General features: G+C 39.0%; 1 protein-coding gene across 3 annotated transcripts in view; it reads right to left on the bottom strand.

Moving 5' to 3' along the window:
* Nucleotides 1–5,493: 5,493 nt before the first annotated feature.
* Nucleotides 5,494–18,218, bottom strand: part of micu1 (mitochondrial calcium uptake 1) — a 142,611-nt gene continuing 129,886 nt past the window's right edge. For all 3 annotated transcript variants that reach the window (XM_067421747.1, XM_067421748.1, XM_067421749.1), the window contains 3 exons: nucleotides 16,051–16,159; nucleotides 7,240–7,329; nucleotides 5,494–6,171 (listed from right to left, as the gene is read on the bottom strand). In XM_067421747.1, coding sequence (XP_067277848.1) covers nucleotides 6,008–6,171; nucleotides 7,240–7,329; nucleotides 16,051–16,159 — 363 coding nt within the window. In that variant the 3' untranslated portion in view covers nucleotides 5,494–6,007. The remainder of the gene's footprint in view (nucleotides 6,172–7,239; nucleotides 7,330–16,050; nucleotides 16,160–18,218) is intronic.

The following is an 18,218-nucleotide window of genomic DNA, read 5'->3' as shown; positions in this document are numbered from 1 at the left end:
GAAGAGTTGTTCACCAATATTTACTGAATCAACATCTGACTCCAAACTGTGTTAATGCTTTATCTATATATCTTTATCTGTATATGCTATTATATCAACTACCAGCTAGTAAAGAGACATTTACATAGGGCTTGGTGATAACATAATGCATATATATGTACAGTATTGTTCAAAATAATAGCAGTACAATGTGACTAACCAGAATAATCAAGGTTTTTAGTATATTTTTTATTGCTACGTAGCAAACAAGTTACCAGTAGGTTCAGTAGATTGTCAGAAAACAAACAAGACCCAGCATTCATGATATGCACGCTCTTAAGGCTGTGCAATTGGGCAATTAGTTGAAAGGGGTGTGTTAAAAAAAATAGCAGTGTCTACCTTTGACTGTACAAACTCAAAACTATTTTGTACAAACATTTTTTTTTTCTGGGATTTAGCAATCCTGTGAATCACTAAACTAATATTTAGTTGTATGACCACAGTTTTTTAAAACTGCTTGACATCTGTGTGGCATGGAGTCAACCAACTCGTGGCACCTCTCAGCTGTTATTCCACTCCATGATTCTTTAACAACATTCCACAATTCATTCACATTTCTTGGTTTTGCTTCAGAAACAGCATTTTTGATATCACCCCACAAGTTCTCAATTGGATTAAGGTCTGGAGATTGGGCTGGCCACTCCATAACATTAATTTTGTTGGTTTGGAACCAAGACTTTGCCCGTTTACTAGTGTGTTTTGGGTCATTGTCTTGTTGAAACAACCGTTTCAAGGGCATGTCCTCTTCAGCATAGGGCAACATGACCTCTTCAAGTATTTTAACATATGTAAACTGATCCATGATCCCTGGTATGCGATAAATAGGCCCAACACCATAGTAGAAGAAACATGCCCATATCATGATGCTTGCACCTCCATGCTTCACTGTCTTCACTGTGTACTGTGGCTTGAATTCAGAGTTTGGGGGTCGTCTCACAAACTGCCTGTGGCCCTTGGATCCAAAAAGAACAATTTTACTCTCATCAGTCCACAAAATGTTCCTCCATTTCTCTTTAGGCCAGTTGATGTGTTCTTTGGCAAATTGTAACCTCTTCTGCACATGCCTTTTTTTTAACAGAGGGACTTTGCGGGGGATTCTTGAAAATAGATTAGCTTCACACAGACGTCTTCTAACTGTCACAGTACTTACAGGTAACTCCAGACTGTCTTTGATCATCCTGGAGGTGATCATTGGCTGAGCCTTTGCCATTCTGGTTATTCTTCTATCCATTTTGATGGTTGTCTTTCGTTTTCTTCCACGTCTCTCTGGTTTTGCTCTCCATTTTAAGGCATTGGAGATCATTTTAGCTGAACAGCCTATCATTTTTTGCACCTCTTTATAGGTTTTCCCCTCTCTAATCAACTTTTTAATCAAAGTACGCTGTTCTTCTGAACAATGTCTTGAACGACCCATTTTCCTCAGCTTTCAAATGCATGTTCAACAAGTGTTGGCTTCATCCTTAAATAGGGGCCACCTGATTCACACCTGTTTCTTCACAAAATTGATGACCTCAGTGATTGAATGCCACACTGCTATTTTTTTGAACACACCCCTTTCAACTAATTCAACTAATTGCCCAATTGCACAGCCTTAAGAGCGTGCATATCATGAATGCTGGGTCTCATTTGTTTTCTGAGAATCTACTGAACCTACTGGTAACTTGTTTGCCACGTAGCAATAAAAAAATATACGAAAAACCTTGATTATTCTGGTTAGTCACATTGTACTGCTATTATTTTGAACAATACTGTATACATATATATTTTTTCATCTACGGTATCAATATTTACCACAAGTATTAATTTACTTTTAATGGGGAAGGAAATGCGTTCCAAATATTTGTTAACGAATGTAAACTTGTTTGTTCATAATTAAACTCCACAGAGAAATCCATTTTAGTCTTCACTTTTATTTTAGTGATTGTTTTATGATTTAATACATGTATATAAATATTAAATTAAACAATTAAATATTGTTTATTTAAAGTCCCTTTAAGGTGCTGCACAACAGCGCTGTATACATTTAAAGTGAAAAAAAGGTGTTTCTACGATGTTCCTTATAATTATTACTTTGAGATGTTTTATTAAACAGTAGTGAGATATACACTGATCGGGCATTAACATTGTGTCGGTCACCTTTTATGGCCAAACAGCCCTGACCCATCACGGCATGGACTCCACTAGACCTCTGAAGGAATGCTGTGGTAACTGTGATCGGAGCACACGGGCCAGCCTTCACTCCTCATGTCCATAAATGAGCCTTGGCCAGCCGGGACCCTGTCGCCGGAGATGCAGATCGGGAACTCGCTCAAATCCTTAAACTTACCCATGTTTCCTGTTTCTGACACGTTAACTTTGAGGACAGAATGCTGTCTAATATCCCATCTACTAACAGGTGCCATGATGAAGATATAATCAGTGTTATTCGCTTCACTAGTCAGAGTATTACGCCTGATCTGTGTATTTCTGTCATAATTTCAAGTTAAACCAGACTTTTATTTTGGTGGTTTTTAGTGAAGATCTTTCAGTTTTAGTTTGCGTATTTGATGGTAGTCTTTCTCAAATGAAACAATAAAAAGCTTGTGAAATGATTCGAAACAGCTCTTGGGATGAAGTTCATGTGTTCGGGCTGAAACTTCCAGGAAGTGGGCTTTCAGAGCAGGTCAGGCCCTCCCACAGAGGAGGATGCACCCAAAAATGAAAATTAGCCCATGGTTTACTCACCCTCAACTCATCCTAGGTGTATATGACATTTTTATTTCAGATGAACACAGTTATATTAAATGTCTTGGCTCCAAGGTTTATAAAGCATATTAATGGCAACCCAAATTTGAAGGCCAAAAAAAGCATATCCAAAAAAAACAAGCTTAACTGGTGCGACGATGAACGTAGCGTAGCGTAAGTGTTTTGAAGTGTGAGAGGCGTTACACTTTGTAAGTTGAATATGGAAGGCGGTCCGCCAAGAAGCTAGATGTTTTAAATATGGACATTTTTCCTACACAAACCCATCGATATACTTTCAGAAGGCCTTTATTAACCCCCAGGACCCATGTGGAGTACGTTTATGATGGATAGATGCGCTTTTTTGAGCTTAATTTTGGGCTGCCATTATAAAGCTTGGATTAACTAGATATCTCTCTCTCTCTCTCTCTCTCTCTCTCTCTCTCTCTCTCTCTCTCTCTATATATATATATATATATATATATATATATATATATATATATATATTTATATATATATATATATATATATATAACTATGGATATATCAGATTGTGTTCGTCTGAAAGAAGAATGTCATATGACATCTTATGACAGCTGATTCAGCATCACCATCACTGCTCATTCTCCTCGACCTAACAGTGGCATTCAACACAGTAGACCATACCATCCTCCTGGACCGCCTCCACAACATAGTTGGACTGTCGAGAGTAGCACTGCAGTGGCTTCATTCTACTTTTCTGGCAGGACTGAGCGTGTTATATTAGGAGAATGTGAGTCCAGGCTGCTCCGTTACATGTGGTGTTCCGCAGGGGTCAGTTCTCGGCCCAATCTTATTCATCCTCTACATGCTTCCCCTCGGTCCTGTCCTGTCAGACATGGCCTATCCTGCCATTGTTATGCTGATGACACGCAACTTTATATCAAAACTGCCCCAAGCCCCTCCACAGCTCTGTCGTGACTCAGCACGTCTTGAGGAGATGAAGGCATGGATGAAAAGCAACTTCCTCCAGCTGAACTCCAGTAAAACTGAGGCACTACCTGTTGGCACCCCTCATCAGATCAACTCCTCTCCCTTATCCCAGCTCATCTTTTTCTCATCACTTTTTCTCAAAACCTCCTTCGAAACATCTCCAAACTCTGTCCCCTTTTAACCTTTCCAGATGAAGAGAAACTTGTCGATGCCTTTGTCTTCACCAGGCTGGACTACTGCAACGGACTCTTCATTGTGATTTCTTGCAGAAATATCCAGATGCTTCAGTACATCCAGAACAGTGCTGCCAGGGTCCTTATGAGAGTACATTATGATCACATAACTCCCATCCTTCACTGCACCGGATTCCTGTTTCATCCCGAGTCGACTACAAAATCCTTCTACTCACACAAAAATGAATAACTGGGCATGCACCACCATATCTACAAGAACTCAGCTCTCTGAAATCCTCCACCTTCACCCTCAGATCTTAGGGCCACCTGCTTCTTCAAGTCCCCACCACCAGGCTTCATACCATGGGAGACCAAGCTTTCTGCTCGGTTGCACTGCGGCTTTGGAACCACCTCCCCAGGGAGCTGAGAGCAGTACAGTGGCTGGACCAGTTTAAAGCAGAACTGAAGACTTGTCTATTCAGAAAGGCTTTGATGTGTTGATTTGATTTATCTATATTTTAACTTTTTATTTTCCCCTTTTTCCATTAAAGTACTTTGAGATTCTTCAGAATGAAACGTGGGTTATAAATAACATTTATTATTATTATTATATGCATCTAGGATGGCTTGAGGGTGAGTAAATCATGGCATAATTTTCATTTGTGTGTGAACTATCCCTTTAAATGTAAGTTTTGCAGACCTTTCTTTTTAAAAACTCTTTGGTTTACCTCCCTAAACGCTTGATTAGTGAAGTGTGGGAGCCGGCAGACACATCTGGAGGACGCTGCATTAATGCAACCGGAAGTACACGAATCAACCCCCAGATCTCCCTCTAGCCAGCCCTGCTGTAAGTTTAATACGTTTATCGTTTATCAGAGATCTATGACAGATGGTGACTTGAGTTTAATGTGTAATGATGAAAGAGGCTCATGGGTATGTCCTTACATGAGCTCAGAGAAGAGCTGTTAGTTACTCTTTTAGGGACGGGGTAAATGCTAATTCACCTCAGATAAGAGTAATGCTGCCCTGGGGAGTGTGTCTAAAACACTGCTCATACTTCAGCAATGTGAAATTAAATAATAAATGCTTAAAACCCCAAACGCCTCACTTTCACCTCTAAGTGTCTGCTTGAATCATAGTTTCGATTCATTAATAACAATATGCAGTCTACTGAACAGAGCTTTTTATCACGTCATGCTCTGCATTAGGGTCGAACAATAGAAGATTTTCCATTTTATATCTTTGAATGCAAAAAAATAGTTCCAGTAGCTAATACACATTAAGAAATATGTTATTTTATTATATTTTATATTGTTTATTTGAATATAAATTCTAATTGAATGAACCACATTCAATTATTGTAAAATGCTGATAAACATGTTAGCATACATGTTATATAAAGTTACATTAGCAGTCTACAGCCAATGAAGTATAATTCATATGTTTATTGACTATAGAATTATCTTGAGTGTTAGTAAACATTGGTGTGTGACACATCTGTCTGACATTTTCTGATCGTTGGATGAATTTTAACCATTAGATATCCCCAAACCCACTTATTAAATAACACGCATAAACACACCATAAATTCAGTACTGTAAAATGTTTAATAGTATCATTCTTTCAGCATCCCTCTTATAAAGTCATTCAACAATGAGATTTTCATGGTAATGCGGTTTATAGTACAATGGACATTACATAGACCTTTAAGAACAGGAGTGCAAAATAGAGAGTTTTTTGCATAAGAAGTGAAAATGAGTGTTTAAAAAAAAATCAAAGTTGAATATCATATGAATTATCTGCGCAAGTCCGAACAATCATTTCAGATAGGAACTTATGGCACTCGAAGATGACCTCTCACTGTTGTTTTACATGCCTAGTATATGTATAATTGTGCATCCAACGCCAAAGAAATAAATAAAAGAAAGCAAGCTCTGTCTGGATGTTGAGTAGAGTTGCAGGTGGGCACAGAAGGGCCGAATGCACGAGCAGTAGTCATTGTAGCGTGTTATTCTCAGATGCACCTTCCAAAGGAGTTTATCCTTTAATGATTAATTATACCCCATATGGAGCGCAACATGAGGGGACGCCCATCTTAGCTGTTACTGCTGTTTCGGCATGGCAAAGTCCCAGGCAGTATCCTGGGCGCACTTCCACATGGCGCGCACCAGCCGGGTGAAACCCATGTCCTTGGGCTTCTCCAGCCCACGCATCAGCCGCTGTTTCATGATGGCAATAAACTCCTTATTACTCAGCTCCCCATTTCCTAAAAAAAAGAGCGCATTAAATAGAGTGTTAGAGAGAAATATGATGGCTTGTTATCACCGTCAGTGCTGACCAACTCCATATGCTCATCAATCCACAGCAGAATTCAAAGTACTGGTCCAGCGGTCCAGTACTTAATTGTACTTGTTAAATTGTTCCCATGCTAAAATATGATACTGTACTCGTTTACAACATTAGTTACATAAATACTACCACACAAAGAGAAACAGATTGGTCCGGACTGGAGATATTTCATGATTAAAGATAAACAAGAATAAAATAAATAAATCCAGATATAAAATAAACAGTTAATAAACATATATAAACATTTTACATCTAAAATGATACATTTATAGTAAAATATCAATGATAACTAAAAATTAAACATAAATTAAGTTGTTTTATGACTGTCAAGACTGACTTGAGACTATCGGTATATTCAATAAAAAACACTAAGCGAAAACAAAACCAAACACAAAACAAAAGCAAAACACAAATTAAAGACAATGAAAACGCAAAACAAAAGCAAAACACTACAAAAATTAATAAATAAGCAGAAACAGACAACAAAACAGAAAACAAGTAAAAACACAAAACAAAGTAAAACAAAACAAAACAAACAAAAAGTGCAATAAACCAAAGCACAAACCAAACCAAATTAAAACAAAACAAAAGCAAAACAAACCACAACAAAACTAAACACAAAACATATCAAAATAAGCAGAAACAAAACAAACCAAAATCAAACATAAAAAAACAAAACAAAAAGTGAAACAAAATGAAGCAAACTGAAAACACAAAATAAACTAAACAAAAGCAAAAAAACAAACAAACAAAACATAAAAAATAGCAAATGAAAAACAAAAGTAAAGTAAAACAACAAATAAAACAAAAAAACTAAATAAAACACAAAGCAAAAAACAACAAACCAAAGAAAAACAAACTAAATCAAATCGCTGATAATGCTCTTAGTGTGATATTATTACTAGCATTTTATAGAATATCAGTAAAGTAGGTATCAGTACTCATCCTCAGTCTCTCACACACACACACACACACACACACTCACCGTCACTGTCGAACAGTGCAAACACCACGTCACACACATGGTCGGACAGCTCTACCTTTGCCACAGTGCGGGCTACCTGCTTCATGGTGGCTGTAGAGAGAGTGAGAGAAGAGAAGAGAAGAGTACAGTGATGGATGAAGAGAGAACTGGAGCTTTTACTAACAGTGGGTCTGAGATTGATTACTAAATACTGGGTGGGCTTGATCAATACTGGACATTTATTCCCTGCTGAGGACATCTCAGAGTGAAAAAGATGATGGATAGAAACAGAAAAGGAGGGTGAACTGAAGCTGAAGTCCTATCACCCTGTAGCCCAAGACTGGTTTCCCACTGAAGCTAAGCAGGGCTGAGCCTGGTCAGTACCTGGATGGGAGACCAACTGGGAAAAACTGGTAGCTGCTGGTTACTGAGGCCAGCAGGGGGCGCTCACCCTGTGGTCTGTGTGGGTCCTAACACCTCAGTACAGTGATGGGGACACTATACTGTCAATGAGCACCGTCCTTCGGATGAGACGTTAAACCGAGGTCCCGACTCTCTGTGGTCATTAAAAATCCCAGGATGTCCTTCGATAAAAAGAGTAGGAGTGTAACCACGGCATTCTCGCCAAATTTGCCCATTAGCCCCTGTCCATCATGGCCTCCTAATAATCCCCATATCCTGATTGTCTCCTCTCCACCAATCAGCTGGTGTGTGGTGGGCGTTCTGGTGCAATATGGCTGCCGTTGCATCATCCAGGTGGATGCTGCACATTGGTGTGGTTGAGGAGATTCCCCCCTCTATGTAAAAGCGATTTGAGTGCCTAGAAAAGCGCTAAATAAATGTAACGAATTATATTTATTTTATTATGAAGTGTACGTACTGGAGGTGTGTCTGTCCACCCCTAATTAATGTCCTTTAGAGATTGTTTTCTTGAGGGAAAATACCAGGTTGCAGATCATCAGATGAATCATTTGTCATTATTTACTCGCTTCATAATGCTAATAAACGGAGCAATTCCAACAGAGACCTCACACCATCAGTGATTTCACATAACTGATTTCACATAACTGTCAGATATTAGGAAAAATAGTACTATTTATAGTGATTATTTAAATCTCCTGTTTTCTGTCTAGCATTTTATCTCAAAATGATGGATGCCATTTAAAAAATGTTATTTAGCCTTCATGAGGTAAACATAAAACTGATTGGTTTATATTTGTAATGTGTATACAGGCCTAACACATTTTAACACTGTATTGCTATAATGGTCCATTTCAAATGTGTACATGCTTTTTTTCTGCTCTTGCAGAGGTGGAGCGGTGATAAAATATTGTTATTGAAAATACTTCCTAGCATTACAGTATTTTAAAGGTGCACTATGTAGTATTTTTGCAGTAAAATATGTTATATATGTGTTATATATTTTTTTTATCAGTTGAGTACTTACAATATCCCAGATGTTTCCAACAATTTGTAAATTGTGAGAAAATTGCTATTTTAACTAAGGACCGGGACGTTTCAGCATAACGTTTGAGCGAGTCGCCCGTCAATCGCGTCATATCTGCGTTACCCTCCGTTTAATTCTGCAGAAGCGCTTTACTCTTAGCAGTGTGAACATGTCACAGCGGCGCTGACTGAACGCACAGAGTAACGTCATAACATAAGTTTAAACACACTTAAATGTATCTGATATGATAAACAGAGCTGCTTTACCTTATAATCATGACCGGAAAAGCGGAAGTGCGCGCGCCCGGCGACTGTGCCCCTTCCCGTCATAATAAAATTCCAGGTACTCGCGAGCCGTGTGTGTATAACAATCGCTCCAGCGGCCGTGCTCAGCTCCTCAACACTCGGTCCTGCTCTGCTTCACACTACAGCAGGGGTCTTCAACTAAAATAGCTTGGGGTCCAGAAAAAAAACCTTCTCACCGGCCGAGGTCCGGACAGTTATATACCTAAAAACATGAATCGATGTCTTTTTGCCAGACTAAAGAAATTAGTGTAGATTAAAATGTATTTATTGAACAAAATATAATATGTTCTCAAATAGATAAAGTATGTCTTTTCATATTGTTAAAGCAAACATAGGTAATCCGTCACAAAATGTATTTCATTTTGAGGTTATTCTGTTTAAGTTGTGTTGGTACAAAATATCTAATTCAGCCATGTCTGACAAAAATATGAATGAAAAAATGCCTTCATCTCTAAATCTGCACTGAAAATACATTCATTTCAACATTACTAGCAACTAAAGTGCTTTTTCTGCTGAACTGAGATAAACAGTAACAATCAATGAACACAAACCCTCCTGGTTAAAAAAACAAAACAGAAATCTCATAACATAATGTTATGTTCATTCACATGTATAGCCTACATTTAGTTAGGTAGAGACTATCTTCAGCACTGCTCTCTCTGTGCTTCAAATTGCACTGGTAAAAAATCATTAGCAATATCATCCAGAAACACAAACAGGCAAAAATAAGGTGCCACCAGTGTTGGAAAAATTAAAAAGTGCACAAAATATTTTATCTCTATTTCAACTGTTCCTTTAAATCCAGAAAAACGGAAATAACCTCTCAAAAGGCTAAGCTGAGTTGAGCTTAAAGATGGAATGGAAGCATAAACATTCCTTGTTCCAAAAATAATAATAAAAATAATAAAAAAGTGAATATAGCAACATTGTCTGAACTTCAGTGCATGTGAGAAATTGGCTCATTTATTTTCTGCGCCCTTACCTCAGACTGCTGAGGAAAAAGGGGTCTTTAAAATGTGTATGGCTGAATCAGAAATCGCCACTATACCCTAAATAGGGCATTATTTGAGGGGACAGCCATTTGTAGTGGCGTCCGAAACCACAGTGGACATGTTTGAGTGTACTCACATGTTGCACCGCAATAACGGGTGTACAGCCGATGTACACACAACAGCAGTCTGACTTCACGCACTCGTTTTCATTCACTCCTTCAAGTGAACTGTAATAGTGGACAAACGTAGGGAATAGTGAATGAAGGTTAAGGGGCCAATTTCTGATTCAGCCTCTGTTTTGCGCGCCGTTTTCTTCAGTCTCTTCACTGCGCGTCTAAACATGTAGTGAGCATAGTAACGTAGCCGCACACCGGACTGAAGCTCATGGGCGCGTCTCAGGATCTCACACCGGACGCTCACATACGCGCAAGCTCAGTTTTGAATTGACTTCTGACAGAAGAGCTGCACGATGTATTACATTTATATTATATCGTCCATGTACATACTGATATCACCCTGTGCTACAAGAGATACACTCACCGTGCAGTTCTTCTGTCCGGAGTCTATTCAAAACTGAGCTTGCGCGTAATGTGTGCGTCCGGTGTGAGATCCTGAGACGCACCCATGAGCTTCAGTCCGGTGTGCGACCCCTTTAACTGTCAACGCAACTGTGGCAACATAGGAAAAACGGTTCTACTGAGCTGCCTGATATAAATGTGATTATTTATTTATTTTAAATCGCATTTGGCATTTAGTTATTTCAGTGTGTCAAAAGGCTTCGCGGTCCGGATGGATGCATCTCGCGGTCCGGATCCGGACCGGAGTCCGCCAGTTGGCGACCCCTGCACTACAGTAACGTTAATAACCGCATCCATCAACATGATTTCTGCCCGAGTCCTATTTTCCCCCGGCTGTAAGGTGAAGACCACATGTCCCAAGATACTGCACTCACACTTGGCGTCATCAAACTACGCCTTTGTTAAGAATAGGCGGCCTCCAGTGGACAGAAAGTAGCATAGTGAAACTAACAACTTTAATATGCATGCAAATTTCGTGAAGCGCAACAGTTACGGTGCTACGCAGTGGTTAAAAAGGATTTAAACTGTACATTTTGAATGTATTTCTCTTGTAAATTTAGAGATGTGGATTCGGACAGCAATTCGATTACCACATGACCTGACTGAGTGTTTGTCAGAAAACGGTAGGTAATCGGCTTACACAATCTACCAGCAAGGGCCAAACTATAAAAAATGTTCTTCATTAAATAAATAATGAATATTAAGATTATTAGCAAATGCTACCTTGACAAGTAACTGAAATAAAGTAAGTTTACATTAAAAGTACTAAAGTACTGAAACAAAAATTGAAATAAAGAAGGCTAATGGAGCAAAGCTACCAAATCAAACCTGACCCTAAAACAGAGGTGACCAATCCTGCTCCTGAAAGGCCAAGCTCCTGTAGAGCTTCAACCTTCTCCATCACACTGGCCAAGACGTTTCTAGTAAATTGCTGTGTTACAATTGAAGGAACTTTCCCCGGAACTAAAGGCTTTAGGTTGGTATTAGGTGTGTTTTTACCTCAGAGATCAGGTTCTAAATGAAATTCCAGGTAAAAATACAGGAACTTTTGTGGGTGGGACTCGTGGATTGGTCAACTCCACCATTTTATTTCAGCCAACATTTTTAAAAGTTAGTTTCGGTGCGTGTTATAAGAGTTATTTGCTATTTGAATCATCAATGGAGTTTAAAACAATAAACAGGTGGACTAATGACAAGGTTCAGGCTTTATTAAATTTATATGCAGAGGACGAAATCCAGAAGGAACTGGAAGTTGCAAGCAGTCCTACGTCACCAGACTAATATTCACAGTATTTTTTTTCCCCCAGACCTGTTGCTGTCTGTTTCTTCATCACGGTCTAAAGTACAGTGAAGATTAGTCCGGTGATGTAAGACTGCGCACAACTTACCAGTTCCTGCTGGATTTTGTCCTATGCATATTAATAAAGCCTGAACCTCGTTGTCAGTGTAAACTCCATTGCTGATTTGAACAGCAAACAGTTCTTAGTGCATGCACTGAAACAGGTTGAAATAAAATGCTGTGTGAACTCACCCATTAGCAAGTTCAGCGCCCAAGTCCCACCCCCGAAAGTTCTTTGTGAGCAGGGACTTTCTGAAGGGGAAATCTTTACTGTAATTTTTACTTAATTTAGACCCTGGTTCATGTGGTCGAAACACACGGAGTATCACTCCAAAGTTCCTGAGGAAAGTTCCTGCGGTGGAAACATGGCTTTAGACAGAAACAGGTTTGGTGGAAAAAAGTTTCTGGGATAAAGATATTGATTAACTAGTCAGGTATGTTTAATGAGGATAGTGGACCTTCAGGAGCCGGATTGGAAACCCCTGGCCTAAACCAACAGAATTACATAAGGCTTCCTAAAGACAGACTAGTCCAGAGGTCCTCAAGCTCCTCACTGTTCTGCAAAGTTTAGTTCTTACTGCTTTAACACACATGCATGTGATTATTTTGTCTGTCAAAGACTTCTGGACTAGTCAATCAGACAACATACTAATATGAACAATTCAATTAATAATTATGAATGTGGAGTTTTGCACACCCCCCTTAGTAGATGAGTTAGAAAATGGCTTGTTGGGAACATGAAGGTCATTAATGGACCCAGGACCAAAGAGCGTGAGGGAGAAACTAGACATCCCAAAAAACATCCATCACAGTCAGACAAAGAATTTTGCCTTGAGATCAGAATACAGAGGAGAAAATAGCGTTTCCGAAGATGACAAGCTGATAAAAAGCCTCTTTTGTCTTCATAAGGATCAGTGATTCAGAGTATCTGGATGTCAGGGGCTAGAGCTCAGAGATACGGACAGAGAAATGAAAAAGAGGTTATCGAGAGACCTCATTCTGCACGACGGGAATAAATCCTGAGATAAGGACCGTGAGGAAGTGTGCGGGTGTACGGAGGGAAGTGACATGCTGTGAAGAGGAGAGACAGGTGCCACTGCAGTACTGGATGCATATTAAAAGTCATCATTACTGGTTCCAATCATTGATACCAATCTCTCATTTGAAAGCCACGTGTCTTCATCTGTAAAACTGCATTCTACCATCTTAAAAATATATCTAAATTACGGCACACACTTTCAATGCAAAATGCTGAACAGATAGTACATGTGTTCATGAGCTCAAGGTTAGATTATTGTAATGCTCTACTGGGTGGTTGCCCTGCTCGCTTAATAAACAAACTCCAGCTAGTCCAAAACGGAGCAGCTCGAGTTCTTACTAGAACCAGGAAGTATGATCATATTAGTCCAGTTCTGTCAACACTGCACTGGCTCCCTATTAAACACCGCATACATTTTAAAATTCTGCTTATTACTTACAAAGCACTAAATAGTTTAGCTCCCCGGTACTTAAGCGAGCTCTTAACACATTATACTCCATAACGTCTATTGCGGTCTCAAAACTCTGGCCAGTTGATAATACCTAGAATATCTAAATCAACTGCAGGCGGTCGATCATTTTCCTATTTAGCACCTAAACTCTGGAACAGTCTTCCTAGCATCGTTCGGGAAGCAGACACACTCTCAGTTTAAATCTAGAGTAAAAACACATCTCTTTACTATGGCATACACATAGAACATTTTTAACTTACATTATTGAAATCAATTGACTGATTGTTAGGCTGCATTAACTAGGTCACCCGGAACCGGGAACACTTCCCGTAACACCTGATGTACTCGTTACATCATAAAAAGAGTGGCATCTACGCTAATGTTAGTCTCTCTGTTTATCCCGAAGTTTACTGCAGTCGGCCGGATCCAGGCCGTGTCCGGATCGGATGGTGGGCCTGCGTCTGGACATGACCAGCTCATCCGGGAGTCTGTGTCAATTAGTGTCTCCTCTGAAGTTGCCTCACCAACACTTCATCCTCAATAAACCCGTCTCTTGCGTGATACCCAGAAATGTTGAATATTCCGATCTAATATGATTTCTGACCTGTAAGGTTGCCAGAATAATAATCATATAATGTTTAATAATAGGCCAGAGGAGAACTGGCGCCCCGACTGAGTCTGGTTTCTCTCAAGGTTTATTTTTCTCCATCATGCCCTGATGGAGTTTTGGTTCCTTTGGTCGCCTTTGGCTTGGCTTGCTCAGTTGGGGACACTAAAATTATGATCCAAGTTATTCAACTTTATATACAATGTTATTTTATTCTATAAACTATAATATTGATCTGCCAACATTGTCGCTATATGATAAATTAAAATAAGCTGATAACATCTCTGTTTTCTCCTGAACGACTGTACAGCTGAATCAAATTTTGTTGCAGTATTGTCCTGTTTAACACTGTGAAGCTGCTTTAAAACAATCATCATTGTAAAAGCGCTATATAAATAAAGTTGATTGATTGATTAATTTGTGCATATAATTATTATATATATATATATTTTTTAGTTTCGTACTTAACTAATGTCTGTTCCTGTGATATAACAGACTCCTCTTTGCTGATGTATACAAGGCCATGGCATGCAGCAGTTAAGACACATCACATTCAGATCTGCCTCCATTTATATATATTATATACATAGTTATGTTTTTATGATCAGGACAGTAGAAGCAGTGACAGAAAGTGATAGGAGAGGAGACCTCCAGAGAGGAGATCGGTTTGATAAGATCGGGTTACAGAAGCTGTCCACAGTGTTGTCATTTTGTTTTCATACCACGAAATCCACAATGTCACTAAAGAAGTGTGTTTTTGGTTGTGAGGGAACGATAACCTTGTTCAGCGTGCCAAAGAATCCAGCATTAAGGGAACAGTACACAGTTTTTTTTTTTCAGGAGCAGCAACAGAGTTCTGCAAGTGTGTTTGTTTGTTCTTGGGACAAGGCCCAGTTCGATGCTGGATTTGGAAATCCTCTGAAACTGAAAGATGGAGCGGTCCCAGCGATAAAACATCCATTAGCGGAAACCACAGGCGGTGAGTGAAACTGCACCAAACATCTGTGGTTTGTTGGCAATCGGTGCTTAAGTGCATATAATGTGTAAAAAAACAAAACGAAAAAACAACATAGTGAATTGACAGTTTTCCAGAGATAATGTGATTATATATTTTACTATAATACTACTCAAAAGGTGCCTAAGATTAACATGAGACTGGCAGATAATGTGTGTCATGTACCCTTTAACTCTTTCCCCAGCAAACACATCATTTTCCGTTATTTGTGACAAATAAAAAACGGAATTTTTTAGTGTTTCCGCGTTTTCACTGTCAGACGCTAGGGGGCGTTATTACTTAATCTTCTGAATGAGTACTGGATCTCCTGATCAAAGCAAGGAAGACGCAGTAAAACAAGCGATCACATGTAATCATATGCATATGCAAAATATTGTGATTATCAACATTAAACAGAATCGAAACCGCCTAATGTTAGTGAATGACATGTGGACCCAGGACGAGCTACAGGACTGTGAAAGCATTAGAGGTGTTGATGGACTCGATCTACTCCATCTGTGTTTGATCATCGCTCTGAATCTGATCTGGAAACAGTCTTTCACAAAAACAAGATTTTCTCAGTTTTTTGTTCAAAATGTTGCTTTTTTATGAAACTTACCCAAATTCAAGTGTTGATAAAAAAGGAATGCATGAATGGATTTTTTTTTTTAAGAGGGTAAGCTCTTTATTCGATTCGGCTTCTATGATATTAGACTGCATAGTCTATAATAAAAGATAATAAATTTCAAACCTGAACTAAACATTTTTTTTTTTCAAAGATCTGTCCTTAGTCATTAGTCTGCCACAAAAAAAACATTAAAATCATGAACTCAAATGTCATTGTGAAAAAAGAAAAGAAAAACACAATGACTGTTGTAAGCGGGGGATGGTTGCAGGACGGCTCAACCTCCACAGACAGTTTTTAATGTTTATCAGACAAGAACTACAACAGATTTTGCTTTAGTATCATTTTCAGGACAGAGTCATGACATGACCACAAACCACTCAACTCTGTCCACTTCCAAACTAAATGATTACAAGGAATTGGCTGAGGGATCACGTATTTGTGAGTGTTTGTACCTTTATCTATAGAGGCGCCCGCCATGTGGTAGAAACTCAGTGCGGTGTCGACATCATTGACGTTCTTCAGGAAGGTAAAGAAGTTCTCCACTTCCTCAAACGTGATGCCCTGTGTGAGAAACAGATGCCAGAATGACTCCTACGACTTACGTAATTCATTACATTGAACTCTTTCATGGCAAATCTGGTCATAGAGTGAAATGAAAGTGAAGTGGCATTAGCTCTCTCAAATAGAGGTGAGAAAAACATGGCATGTTTGCAATGAGCACAGAGTCTGTATAAATATAGTTTTAATATCCTCTTAATAAGAGGATAACATTACAGAATGAGAGCATTTGAGAGACACATAAACATAAAACACGCCGGAGTGCTATCATGGTAGTGTACGTGTCGGACGAAACAAAAAAGAAACTTGGTGAGTATGTTGAGCCAGGCATTCTTAATCGCTTTACCAAGCATTCAGCTCTGAGCAAAAAGCGGGCTATGGGGGGTTAATTATATTAAATTATCCATGTGACTTTGGCTGCATTTACACTACAGGTCTTGATGCACAATTCCGATTTGGTGACTATCCGATTTTTTTTACAACCCATTTACATCATCTTTTCAAGAGCAATCCTTATCTGATATTTGCATTTACACTGTACACTGGCAAAACAGCCCAAGACGTTCTTAACCGTTGATAGGAAGTAAAACAGCGCGATATGCAATGGACGCAGACAAAATGATTGCCCAATGTTTTGCTGTCTGCACTGTTCCACACATATTTAAAGTCGGCAAAACATTTCTCTCTTAAGGCGGAGAAAAAGAGGAGAGTCCTTGACGGGGTTGCCAGGTTTTCACAACAAAACCCGTCCAATTGCAACTCGACTATGTTAAAGTAGCCCAATTCCGTATGAAAACCGCAGACTTGGCAACACTGGATCGCAGTTTGGGTTCACCTGAGTTGACGTCATTCGCCTCCGTCCTTTTTTCAATGACGTACGACTCGCTTACTGGGGAATATCCGATTTGACCGCTTACATCGGATTTATTACCACATATGAGTGAGGCCTGAATCCGATCTAAGGATATCGGAATTCATGCGTTTTTTTTTCTGCTTACATGTTCACATGTCATACCCGATCTGTGCCACATGAGAGGAAAAAAAATCGGAATTGTGTCACTTAAATCATGCAGTGTAAATGGGGCCTTTGTCAATCCATTTAGCTCTCTGAACATCTAAAAACTGACTAACAAGAACAATTCTGAATTAACACTGGGACAATCAGAAAATTAAAATGGCACTTCAGATGAAGAAGGCCACTCTGACGCTTCATTTCATATAATGAGGAATCAAACTTTCATTTGAGCTGTTAAGTGGTGGGGAGGTCATTGACTACTATTTTTAAAAAAGTACTATAAAACATAGTTACTTTCCGAAAACTATAAACTCGCAATTGCAAGAAATAAAGTCTGAATTATGAGATTTTAAAAAAAGCACTTATCTTTATTAATGCCGAGTTTATATCTCACAATTGAGACTTTATTTCTTGCATTTGTGAGATATAAACCCTTAATTGGGAGAAGAAGCTGCCAGCTGCCATACCAAACTCTCAAAGTCCCAACAAAAGTGTTTTAAATGGATAGTTCAACCAAAAATGAAAATTCTGTCATCATTTAGTCACCCTCAAGTTGTTCCAAACCTGTATGCATTTCTTCTGCTGAACACAAGGGAAGATATTTGGAAGAATGTTTTTAACCAAGCAGATCTCGGCAGCCATTGACTACTATGGTATTTTTTCCTCTACATCTGCTTGGTTACACACATTCTTCTAAATATCTTCTTTTGCTTTCAGCTGAAGAAAGAAATTCATACAGGTGTGGAACAACTTGAGGGTGACTAAATAATGAATTTTCTTTTTTTGTGAACTATCCCTTTAAGGGGGCAGTGAACAGCTGGGCAGAAAAGGAATGGGACAGCATACGGGGTCTGGAAGCATGTTTTGAAATATTACTTTAATTAGACAAGTTATTTAAAATTTTACACACCGTGTTGAAAACTCAACACCGTAGCAAGACGTTCAAAGACATCACAAAGGATGATGCAACACCCAAACATGTCTGTCTCAATGTGTCTGGCTCCAGAGGCTGTGCCTTAAACTGGATGAATGTAAAAATGTCATTTT

Source organism: Pseudorasbora parva, chromosome 17, assembly GCF_024679245.1.
Source record: "Pseudorasbora parva isolate DD20220531a chromosome 17, ASM2467924v1, whole genome shotgun sequence".
NCBI classification, from domain to species: domain Eukaryota; kingdom Metazoa; phylum Chordata; class Actinopteri; order Cypriniformes; family Gobionidae; genus Pseudorasbora; species Pseudorasbora parva.
This window is presented reverse-complemented; position numbering and strand designations above follow the sequence as displayed.